Source organism: Excalfactoria chinensis, chromosome 1, assembly GCF_039878825.1.
Source record: "Excalfactoria chinensis isolate bCotChi1 chromosome 1, bCotChi1.hap2, whole genome shotgun sequence".
Classification (NCBI taxonomy): Eukaryota; Metazoa; Chordata; class Aves; order Galliformes; family Phasianidae; genus Excalfactoria; species Excalfactoria chinensis.
The window spans coordinates 28,401,358-28,413,650 of NC_092825.1; the positions used below are offsets into that span (position 1 = coordinate 28,401,358).

A 12,293-nucleotide genomic window follows, 5' to 3' on the forward strand; every position below is an offset into this window, starting at 1 on the left:
AATGACTTAACACAGACTTACAGAATAATCCTCTTATTTAAAGCAGTGAAATGTCCGGATCTGTCACTGCTACACAATTTTATGCAAGCTTTGGGATCATGGGAGTTGTATTTCTATAAAAGTTGCATAAATTAATGGTCTATCAACCTTTGGAGATTTATCTTGCTTCACTGTTCCAATAACTGAATGACTGGTGCCAGAAACAAAATTCAATTCATGATATCAGTTCTCTCAGTAAAAATGGGTAGAGTTTTCCATTTTACTTTTAAGTCATACCGCCATCTACAGCTTGAAGAGACACAGCACTCTGCTTAAAATAGCGGGTGCCTCACTGTCCTTATATAGAAAAAAAAAGCATTTCCTTATAACCAGGCTGAACCTCTCATTTCAGTTTATGCCCTTTGTCTCCTCCTACCAAGCAACACTGTGAAGCCAGGTGCCATATTCTTGCTAACCTCCCTACAAGTAGTGGGAACTGCTGCTGGTTCCCCAGCTCCACCCCATACCTGTCTTCTCTTGAGGCTGATGAAGCCCAGCTCCTTCAGCCTGTCCTCCAAGGACAAGTGCTCAGTCCCCAGCTAGTTTGGGAGTTCTTCATTAAACCCATTTTTCTTGTGCTGGGGATAAAATTTGAACATAGGAATTAAATGTGATCTAACACACAGAAAAACTAGAACTTTCCTTTGATCTACTGACTCTGTCCTTGCTAACAGAGTTCAGGAGATTGCTGGAGGCCTTTGCTGCCAGGGCACATGGCTGACCCACACTCAGCTGTCCACTGCTATTCCCATATAGCTGCTGCACTTCAGCCTGGGCTGCTGCAGGAGTTCTTTCTTCCCAAGGATAACACCGTGCATTTCTCCTCTTTAACTCTTGTAAGGTTCCTGTTGGTCCATTCCTCCAGCATGTCTGTCCCCCTGAAAGACAGATTCTCACAGTATTTCCCTTTGTTCCTTTATGTTGGTGTGATCTACAAACTTGTTGAGGGTGAACTCCATGCCCCCTTCCAGGTCACTGACAAAGTCACTAAATAGCACAGAGCCCAGGAAAGACCCCCAGGGTATTCACTCCAATTAGGACATGATCCATTAACCACTACTCTTCTAACCCCTCCAACCACTTTTTTATTTCATCCCATTTATAAACCCATCTAGAAAACACCTCTTAACTTTGCTACAAGAATAGCCTGGAAACGTCAAAGTAACATGCATTCTTTGTTCTTCCTTTGTCCACAGATGCACTCATTTTATCACAGTTAACTTTTAAAATATACAAAATAATATGAAAGTTTTTTGGTTTTTTTCCCAGAGGTAGTTCCATTAAAAATTCCTTGTCACCAAAAGATTTTACAGCGATAGGAATAGAAGCTGCACCCTGTAAACAATAAAATCAGTGTTTGGTTTTTACTGCGAACCCTTTTGCAATTATATTAATTCCACACCTCATCTTACTGCATAAGCGCTATTTAGAGTTACATACAACTTAGTCCTGGAGTCATCAGCATTAATTTATACTGTAGTATTCATCAAATGACTGACAATGTGCCAGGTAACCTGTTAGTCTTGGTTCAGGACTTCTACCCTTAACACTCGGTATGAGAATGCAATGAAAACAAAACAAATGCAGTGGATTTCAGTACAGCAGCTTTTTGGTTAGACACCTGTAGGCTACAGCTTGTGACATAATTGCTACCCCGTGTCCCTGAACATTTAATATAAACCAGCTTTAAAAAAATGACTGTGAAATAAAAGATATGTCTGTATCTGTACGATACATCCTGCAAACATGTTTCCAGGACATAACTGCAAAGCTGGATGTCTGTGCAAGTGTGAAATTCACGCCTGCAGCCCACAGCTGTTTAACCTGTCTGACACGACACATAGCTTTGCATTTTTCACTCCAGAATTGCATTTAGGGTTTGGAATGTTTCTGGAGCTGGGATTGTGGTGGTTTTCTTACTTGGCCAGTATGAATCTCAGTCTATTAATTTTTGCTGTTCCTGGTTTGAAATTGCGATTTCCCCTCTTTTTCTATTTTACAACAAATATCACCATCAGTATAATATTCGTACAGTCTTTCATTAACTGAAGCCTTAAAAGTCACATTTCATTATTTCTCTGAGACAGACTGTTGCATAGCATGAAGGATCAAGGTCAAACGATATATGAAGAGATACTTCTGACTCATTCAGATGGTTGTGTTCAATTTTGCTTCCTTCTTCACTGCCTTCCAAAAAATAGGAAAGATTCCGAACGTTTTTCAAGATGTGTCTGTAGCATCCAGGTATATTCAGTTGCAACGAAGGCACTCGGAACTTGCACATCTGCAGCTCATCCTTAGAAAGTCTTTCACGGTACCACTGCCCAACTTTATTACTTGGGTACTTGATACTGTGGCCCACCATTGGAAGAACAACCTTCAAAATAAATAAATCAATAAATAAAGCTCAGTGATTTCCCTTTAACGGAATATGATTACAATTTTAAATGCGTTTGGGGCCTGAAATAGTTAAAAGGCAGCTACTTTTTCTAACAACAACCTGCAATGCAGGTATCTTGGATGTAATCTAAAGGAAAAGCAGAACAAAATAATGAATATGCCATGGTGGAATGCATGAATATGAATAATGAATATGTCATAAACTGAATCAGAAGTACACTAACACGAATTACCTTGTTTGCTGGGAATGGTACAGCAATGAAGACATTAAGTTGCATATGAAGGACTTCATGATGCTCTGAACCCTCAAGAAATTATGCCAGTGACTTTTGAACATTTTTTCCCAGAAACAGACTAAAAATTTCAAAGTGTTTACATCCAACATCAAGAAAAGTACTACCATGCTGCAAATGACATGGCACTAATTGCCACTGCAAAGTAAATATTCTTCCCTTCTGTTTGCTTTGAGAGCGCAGGTCAGCTCACAAGTATTTTCTTCAGTATGCATTCTGGTAGGAACTGAGACTGCACCAGTTAACTTTATCATATTATATTAAATATTTTAATCAAATATAAATCAATAACACCAAATTTTTCATGCAGACTTACTTGATGCATAGAGTACTTGTTAGCTGACTCTTCCAGAGCAGTGACAATATGAACCTGACAATAAATTTAAAGAGATGGTAAGAAAAACAAACTTCCTTGAAATATTGGAGGTACTGGAGCAGGTCCAGAGAAGGGCAATGAGGCTTGTGAAGGGCTTGGAAAATCAGCCCTATGAGGAGAGGCTGAGGGAGCTGGGGCTGTTTAGTTTGGGGAAAAGGAGGCTGAAGGGAGACCTGATTGCTCTCTTCCGGTGTCTGAAAGGTGCTTACAGTGAGAGTGGGGCAAGTCTCTTCTCACTGGTGACAGGACGAGGGGAAATGGCCTCAGGTTGCGCCAAGGTAAGTTTAGATTGGACGTTAGGAAACACTTCCTTACAGAAAGGGTAGTTAAACACTGGAATAGGCTCCCCAGGGAGGTGGTTGAATCACCGTCCCTGGATGTGTTTAAGAGCCGTTTGGATGTGGTGCTCAGAGATATGATTTAGCAGAGGGTTGTTAGAGTTAGGGTACTATGGTTAGACTGAGGTTGGACTTATCTTTGAGGTTTTTTCCAACCTGGGTAATTCTATGATTCTATGATACAGATTATTATAGGAGTCACACACTGAATTCCCCAAATTTTCAAGGATTCTATGCTATTTGACTACTCTAAGGGCAAATAATCTATTTCAATCTGAAATATTAGAGATGCTTAATATAAAGCGAGCTAGAATTTTGTGTTTACATCATCAAAAGAAAAAAAAAAAAAAGAAAGAAAGAACTGGAATGTATTACATTAAATAGGAATACATATTAAACTCCTTAACTTAGTACTAGATTTGGCAGCTCTGTTTTTCATATGATTTGATCTTAGTTTATTAACATCTTTTCCCAAAAATATTATTGAAGAAAAATCACAATGGAAACAGTTACTCTTCTCAGGGACTGGAAATCGTTCAGTAACCTTTGAAGTACTCCTGTTTCAGATCTATAAGAATATCTACTCAAGAAATGAGATACATTATACCTAAGCACAACTCCATTTATTTTCCAGTAAAACACTGCAAAATTCTATGTTTTACCTGGTGATCAGGAGAAAGTTAAATGCTTTCACAGAAAGAATGGTAAGGTCTAACCTAGAGAGCAAGACACAGATCTACACTAACTGATAACAGTAGCAACAGGATGAGGGGAAATGGTTTTAAACTGGAAGAGGGTAGATTCAGACTAGATATTAGGAAGACATTATTTACTGTGTGGGTGGTGAGATGCTGGAACAAGTTGCCCAGGGAGGCTGTGATTTACTGCCTCCCTCGAAGCACTCAAGGCCAGGCTGGACAGGGCCTGTGAGCAACATGGTCTAGTGGGAGGTGTCCCTGCCTATAGCAGGGGGTTGGAATGAGGTGATCTTAAAGGGCCCTTATAACCCAAACCATTCTAGGATTCTGTGAGTATAGGTTCACCCTGAAGGTTTTCCCCAGTGAGGTCCTAAGAAGTGCATCAGACACCATGCATGTGTTCTTACATGAACTTTGCCATTCTGTTTGTCCTCCTCCACTGAATAAAATAAATCATCAAAACAGTTAAAAGCTGTTAAAATACATCTAGCATATCATAGTATCATAGTATTGTGCGAGTTGGAAGGGACCTTAGAGATCATCTAAGAGAGCATATGTATCTACTTCTGGTAAATCAAACTGAAATGCTCACTTTTTTTTTTAACCTTTGTCACTAAGTATTTAAATGGACAAATCAAAATGAAAGCACTTGATTACTGCCTGACAAATTAATGTATTCAAGTACATTAAGCAAATTTTCTTTACAAGAAATATCTTGTAAAAACTCACCTTGTCACTCAGGGAAAGGCTTTCATCATTTTCTTCTGAGAAGACCAGATCACCTTCAACGACTCTGGAACCATAAGTCTTCAGCCTATATGATGTTGCTTCATTCCATATTTGACTGCAATAAGCATGGACGTAGAATATTCGCATTGAATGAGGAATACTGAGCCATCCTTTAGTACAGCCTTCCTGATTTACACCATAGCGATGTAAAGCACGTAACAGCATCCTCTCTCTCACTTTAAATTCTGGCAGCATCGTGAGTGCCCCCTTTGCATCTTCTGAGATAAACAAAAATAACCACGTAAGTTATCAGTGATTTTTCTAATGCTTCCTGTCGGAGAAAGAAAAACATGCTTAAACAGATTAAACAGGTCAGAAAAAAACTGATGACAGTCTAACCTCTTTATGCTGATTTTCAGGTCTGAGCCTCTACCATGCTAAAATTATATTTAATCATACTTGTACTATGTTATGTAAATGTTTAATTTTTTACATTTTACCTATTTTTCCTACTTAATTTTCCTTCTGAAAAGTGATTATCTGAAGGAACCATTGCACAGCCTTTTACCTTTTGCTTTTAGGAAAAGGCATGCTGCTGTTTACAGAGTCAGCCCTGTAGAGTCAGTGCACCGCATAGCAATGTACCTTATCTGTGCAATGAAAAGTATCTGTGTCATTTGAAGCTATGCACTGCAGCTGTTCTATCCATGTACAATGATATGCAGGCTAACTTGAGGAAGATTTCAAAAGATCAAGCATCTGAAGTTAAGAGCAACTCAAAATTTCTAGTTCTGGAGGGAAAGTGAAGTTGAATGATAGCAACAATGAATGTGACAAAGAGCATTTTATTTAGAACACTGTGTCTTTGGTATATTTTGTTGAATTTGGATCAGAAAACAAAGACTGTGGATCATGGGAAAGCATGGAAGAAGATACGTAATTAAAAAGACATAAAAGCCTGACCCAAAGATGCAAAAAACGAGATACAAGATTAATATAGAAAATAATGAAAATTAGATGCCCAACTATGTCAAGTGCTGAGTGTAAGTTACGTGCCTCATTCTCCACACTTCCTTTTAAATTAGAGAGGAAAAAAATATATTTCAAAAGTAAACAGACTGAAGCAGGCCAAAATTGCCTCAAAAAAATGGCTGTCATCTTTTCCAGCATTACACTGCTATAAAACATTGTTTTCTGCACTGTCTTGCAATTGAAATACAGTGGTATTCCACTATTTTGCACATCTAAGGCCTGACTTTGATCTCATTTTCAAAAATTGGATATGAAATTCTAATGAATTCCTTGGAATAAGTTATTAGCGGTAGGGAGGCAGCAAGATAAGAGGCATCATCCTGTGTGGCAACACTTTATTCACTCACAGTACCTACAATGAATAGATTTAAGAGGCCTTACCAGTTTGAAGGAAGTATCTTTTGGCGTTATTTACAGGGTCATCGGTATCTTCAGGTGTGAAGAATAATTTCACAGCTTTCACCTTTAAAAAACATAATTTGTGTTTATTGCATTTAATAATAACCATTTCTCAACGAAACAGACAACAATGCATGCAAATATGTACCATCGTTTTATAGCAAGCTGGAAGATTCCTTCCTCTTCTTTCCCTCCAGCATGTTTCATGTAAGGCAGACACAGCACTTCCCATAGTCTCACATAGAGAGGCAACCACTGTTTGCTTTTATACCAATCTGACACTGTAACTGAGAAAGCATTAAGCTAATCCCCACTACTTGCAACACCAGAGGAGAATCAATTTGCTGACACAAAGATCAACCTGTGACTATCTCTGTTTATCTGTTTTATTAACATTTTATTCTGGTCTTCCTCTGTACTGGACTGTGCAAGCACATATTAGTACATTTTTAATACAAATAGTAGTTTCTGCATGTTTTAAATTCAAAAGTAACTGAGTTAAGACTAGATACTTCTATATCATGACTCTGCAGGGATCGATACATGGTGTGAACTGATATTAACAGGTAAAATGTCAGATTCCCCATCTATCTGAATGATAAGTTTACCTGACTTCTCAGAATCAAAACAAGATTAGCAGAGGAGGATACTCAAGTATTCACTTGACTTTTAAGAGTCTGATTCTGTTTTAAACCTGGTCCAAACACTATGCTACATACACTGAAAAGTATATGACTCTCATCTTACCAATTATTACTTAAGAAGTAAGGTCTCCTTAGCTTACATGGGAGCGTTTACTCAGAACTAAGATTTTGGAAAAGTAGCCAAGGAATTATGAAAAGGAGAAATCTCTGCTATACAGCAAATAAATTAACATGGTAATGAAAAAGCAAATCCTTCTGTATGGTCCTATGCAGTATCTTGCCACATTTGTAAGAGTATAGACCTCTAGCAGGATAAAGAGTTTATAGGCTAGGAGGTAATAATGACCTCAGATAAGCACTGTATAAATACAGCTTTGTTTTAGTGTTCAACCTTTGTAAGAATGCAACCACTTCTTAAGAAGAGGCATGATGACAATCGCATTACAGACAGAAGAATCAATTCCTGAACAGCTTACAGCTACACCTGCTGATTAAAACAGATCTTTCTAATTCAGAATGAAGGTCTTCATGCTTGTGTTGTCAAAACTGATTTGGCAATTACCTCCAGCATACATACGGGTTCATCTCACAGATGAAATTGCTCACTGGGAAGGTCAGCACTGAGCACCAGATATGGCAACTATAACATGAAATGAACTTGACAGTAAGTACTTAAATCATACAATGAAAATACCATTTTTTCATTCAGTAGAGCCAATCCTATTTGATCTGTCTGAACATTTTGTCCTTGTCCGAATCGCTGAGGTCCGTAATAATTCACAAAACCTTTTGCCTAGAATTAGAAAGAATGAATATGGTAAAAACATCAAAATATTGGGTACAATTAGTGAGAATGAGCATGCAACATGAAAACTCCTGTATTTTTTCCTTATAATACTCATCTTCTTTCTCACGAGACTGTTTGCGTGATTATTAACACAGTAAAGAGCAAGAGTAAACATTTCTGCTAACCAGGATTTTAAATCTCCCGATGAGGGGCAGGTCACACGAGGGCAGTAAAATCACAGCCACGTGAGCTCTACCCTTTTCTTAAATAAATAAATAAATACTCATGAAGCAGAAAGTCAATTCAAATGATATAACCTTGTTTTGGTTTCTCCTGGGACCAACATGCAAGTTTGTTTCCATGGAGGATGAAAAAATCCTTATTTGGGATCAATACAGATGCTGTTTCTGTCATTCATCATCTGCCCAATAGGTTAACTAAGAAAGCAGGACACACAACCAAAGGAATTTCTGTTCATTTTCCCAAACAGCAGAACTTAAAAAACAAAACAGTGAGATGTAGCAGACAGCAGAACATTAAAGAACCACTTGGTTGTGTTCTTTTTTCCAGTAGTAAAATTAATTGCCAAATTTTTCTACATTACCTATCCTTTATTTTGTTTTTGCACACTGGATAGTTTTCATTGAAGTCTTTATTTCAGGATTAATCATCTTAATCTGCACAGTAGTTATTGCTTAGCAATTAAGGTTAAGAAAATTGCTACCATAAAAAACACCTAAACTTTTTACCCTTTCACGGCTTTCTTCTATATTTCTCAGTGATTTAAGAATGATGATGAGGTTTTCTTCAGGGTGGGTCTGCAGTCAAAATCCACTGAATTTCAGAGAATCTTCTTTGTCTTCTACAGACATTTCACATGTATTTATGTCATGGAAGTATACATATTTTTTTCCCCCAAGCCAATCATGTATTTTGTTCACGTGACAAAAAAGGCAAGCAGCTGACATGCATATTTTTTCACTGTAGAACACAGCACTTTGGTTGGCCTTAGATCTGTGCCCTGATAGCCCCTGTATCAATACTCATTTACTACCAAACACCCCCATCTGTCTTTCTGCATCATGTTAGGGACTAAGATCTGTAACACAGAATGAATGCACATGTGGTCACCTTCCAGGAGGCAGCTTTGCTCCCAGTTCCTTGAGTAATACAAGAAACCCATAAAATAGCAAAAAAAAAGTGTCACAAAGAGGGAAATATTGCTATTATTCTGCCATTACAACCCAGCTCTTTATTGGCAGCCAAGTGGCTTTTTACCTCAATATTTTCCATTGCTTCAGATATTCTTTCTTTCAGATCTACTGGAGAATCATGACTGTGGTGTCTGAGATCTCTCACAACTATATCAAAGTGATTGCCTTTCAGCTGACCAAGTCTAAGATGCTGGTGTGCTGAATGTATGTTGTGTATTCTCATGCCCTTTTTTTCCAGTTTGCTTTCAATCTCTTTCAACCTGCATAAATAATTGGGAGAAAATATGAGCCGCCTGCAATTAAAACTATACAACTTATAGTACAATGTCTCCTTTACATTTGCACTAGAATTAAAATGATTTAATAGAACTCAAAAGAGATTTAAAGCAGAGAAAGTAAACTCAAATGTACAGATAGTCTAAGAATTTAGCTGTAGCCCATAAATATCACCAGACTATTTGCTTCAGTTGCATTTATGTTTTGTAGCTTGACAGGTATGGGAATTAAGCAATTCACCAAGCATTCTCAAGGCACCCAAACTGAAGTTTATATTTTTTATTGAATAAAGAAGTTAAAAGCCCTAGAAATTTGCTTTTCAATGAAAAAAGAGCAGGAGACGAGAGAAGAAAAAGAGAATAAGAGAGGAGAAAAACAGAGAAAAAGGAAAAAGTAATGTCTGTCCCTCTAGCAGTCTCCAAAACACAATTTGCTCTTTCTTGTTAAGCCTTAAAGAAACAAATTCAGACCACTGATTCTCTGAATATGCTTGTACATGCTTGTAATTGGAAATGCAGCTGACAGCTCAAGTATCTGCCCTTTAAAGAATACACTCAATCCCTTTGTTCATATGCATAAGAAAGTAATTAAATTCAAAGGAAACTTTCAGCTTACATTTTAAACAACATGTTACCACTACAGTAAATCATTTTTCCTGATAAACCAGCAGTTTGGAAGCAAACATTTTGCTAATTCTCTAGAACAAATGGCTTAGTTTGCAATGGAATTTTACTACTGATAGTTGTTTGAGTTAACATTGAACCCTGAAAACATGAATTGTACTTTCTCTTCTCTGAAAGTTAAAGTTGAGGAAGAAAGAAGTTGTGGTTTTTACACCAGCAATTTTTTCCTTTACTGCAGCTGCAGAACTTTAATGCTTCTTTTTTTACCCACTGAGTTGGCAAAAAATTAGAATGTCTTGTGTTATCAGCAAGTTATTCCAAATGTATTTTCTATCCTCATGTGTGCTGGCATCTTCTTTACTTAGTCTCATGAGTCTATGATGTGCAGTATAATAGCAGTTGATACTTGGAACACTCAAAAAGAGTATCTGTCCAAAGTATAACTGTAGTGATTTACTTCCCAGATAATACTGTATAGTCAGAGTATCACAAGAAACATTCCATTAAATTTCCACTGGGGGACTTCAGTGCTACACTGTATATACCCTAAAGCCACAAAATATTAAAGCCATTGCCACTGTGGTCTTATAGTGGAAGAGGGAAAGAAAGCATTCCACTAGCACCCTGTGATAATTAATAGCTAATTAGAATACTCCTACCCTCAGATTGTCAGTACCTCTCAGGAGTGACCTTCTTCACAACCATCAGTTGGTATGTAATAGCCTTCTTATCTTTGATGCCGGTATAACTGAAGTCTGAGGGAAGAACTCCAAGTTCAGCAGCCAAGAAACTGATTGCTTCCAGTGTTTCTAGATTTTCTTTCTGAAGGGTGAAAGCTGAAACAATCATCCCAGAATTATTAGAAACTCACACTTCTAAATCACACAGGTGCTCTGCCATGGCAGGTTGCAGGTTCTTCCTTTCAAACCATAACAGCATGACAACCACAGAGGAAGTGTTCTGTCTCCTCTCCCACTCCACAAAACTAAAGGAAATGGGACATTTCCAGTATTGAAAGCAAAGGATAAAGACACAGTACACAAAAGTAAGAACAATCATAACCCCTGTTGGCCTTTGGAGTAGCACCTAATCAAATGCAATGCAATTCCAGTAACCTGACTTAGTGCTAGCAACGTTCTGTGGATCAGAAACCAATGCCTTTACGAAATGAGATCATAAATCAAATCTGAACTCACTAAGCTGCCCAACATCAGAATGCACTTCTTAAATCCATATACTGCACCATACAGAGCATTCTAAAATGATTGATGGTCAGTACTACTGCAGAACAACACAGTACCCCACATTTCCACTAAAAATGTTATGTTTACCTGTATAAAGATCTTGTTTTACCTGGAAACCATCAGCAGGCCTCTTTCTGGAGCAATTTTTCCCTCTAAACCTTACCATTATTGACATATTTGGCTTATGAGTGACGTCTGCCACAGTAAAAGACTTTGTTTCTAAAATTTTACCAAATTTTTTATTGATGAAGTGGTGAACTACTTTTCTGTGCTCCTTATTTCCATCGGGCTCAAAAGAAAAGGTGGAATTTTCTAGCTTGGCATCCAAAAATTTAAAGAAATCGCTCGTTTCCTTTTCAGTCACTAGCTGACGCAGTTCTCTGTAGTCAGGGTTTCCTTTCACAACCATCTCGTTGTCCTTTGTCACAGTGACCAAAAAGGGGAATCTCTGCCTGATGGCGCCGTGTAAATCGGCCCGATCTCCCTTGTCCACCACGGCTCCCAGAGAGAACTCCCCGGCGCCGGCATCACAACCCCCTTCCGAGTCCCAGGCTTCCTTCAGATCACGAGCGAATTTAGTAAGCCTCTCACTCGCGGGCTTGCCCAAAAGGGAATCCAACAGAGCGGCCGCCTCCGGGCCGGATTTCAGGCCCCCCGCACACCGGCTCAGCTCAGGCTGTGTCACACGGTCACAGCCGGCAGGCCGCACCGTGCTCCCAGCCCCGGCGCTGCCTGTGGCGGAGGCAGCGGGCTGTCCCTCCGCCGGTGCGTCGGGCTGCGGCGGGCTGAAGGGCCGGGGTGCCGCCGGGCGCTGCGGCAGCTCCAGCTCCCTCACCACGAAGTCAGCGGGCGTCTTCTTGATTGTCCCGCGGAAGCCGATGTGATCGGTCACGTAACTGAAGGAGAGCAACATGACTCCCCTGCCCGCCGCTGCGAGAGGAGAAAAAAATTGATAACAATACTAATAAAGATCATAAAAAAGAGGGAAAACAGAATATGGAGGGAAACACATCCCCCTACCGCTCACTGCAGGCAGAGCCGCCCCGACTCCCAGAGCGACCACCAGGGGGCGCCGCTTGTACCGACCCCCCAACACACCCTCCGGCCACCACTACCTCGTCCAGGAGAGGGGGCACAGCCGTAAGGAGCGGCCCCCAGCCCCGCCTGCCGCCTGTGGCGCGCTGCGGGATGCCGGGACCTC

General features: G+C 39.4%; 1 protein-coding gene across 1 annotated transcript; it reads right to left on the reverse strand.

The window, feature by feature from the left end:
* Positions 1-1,094: 1,094 nt before the first annotated feature.
* Positions 1,095-12,281, reverse strand: PUS7L (pseudouridine synthase 7 like). The gene is made up of 9 exons (XM_072355330.1): positions 12,113-12,281; positions 11,180-12,022; positions 10,525-10,684; positions 9,014-9,209; positions 7,643-7,741; positions 6,287-6,368; positions 4,874-5,151; positions 3,049-3,102; positions 1,095-2,416 (listed from the first exon to the last, which is right to left on the reverse strand). The coding sequence occupies exons 2-9, from the start codon at positions 12,003-12,005 to the stop codon at positions 2,093-2,095; spliced, it is 2,019 nt and encodes a 672-aa protein (XP_072211431.1). The 5' UTR covers positions 12,006-12,022; positions 12,113-12,281; the 3' UTR covers positions 1,095-2,092.
* Positions 12,282-12,293: the final 12 nt, after the last annotated feature.

Coding starts and splice junctions, on each gene's coding strand:
- PUS7L (XM_072355330.1), bottom strand. CDS start 12,005: ATGTTGCTCTCCTTCAGTTACGTGACCGATCACATCGGCTTCCGCGGG. Junction 5,152..6,286: donor AAGATACTTCCTTCAAACTG/GTAAGGCCTCTT, acceptor TGTTTATCTCAG/AAGATGCAAAGGGGGCACTC. Junction 2,417..3,048: donor ACAAGTACTCTATGCATCAA/GTAAGTCTGCAT, acceptor TTTATTTTGAAG/GTTGTTCTTCCAATGGTGGG.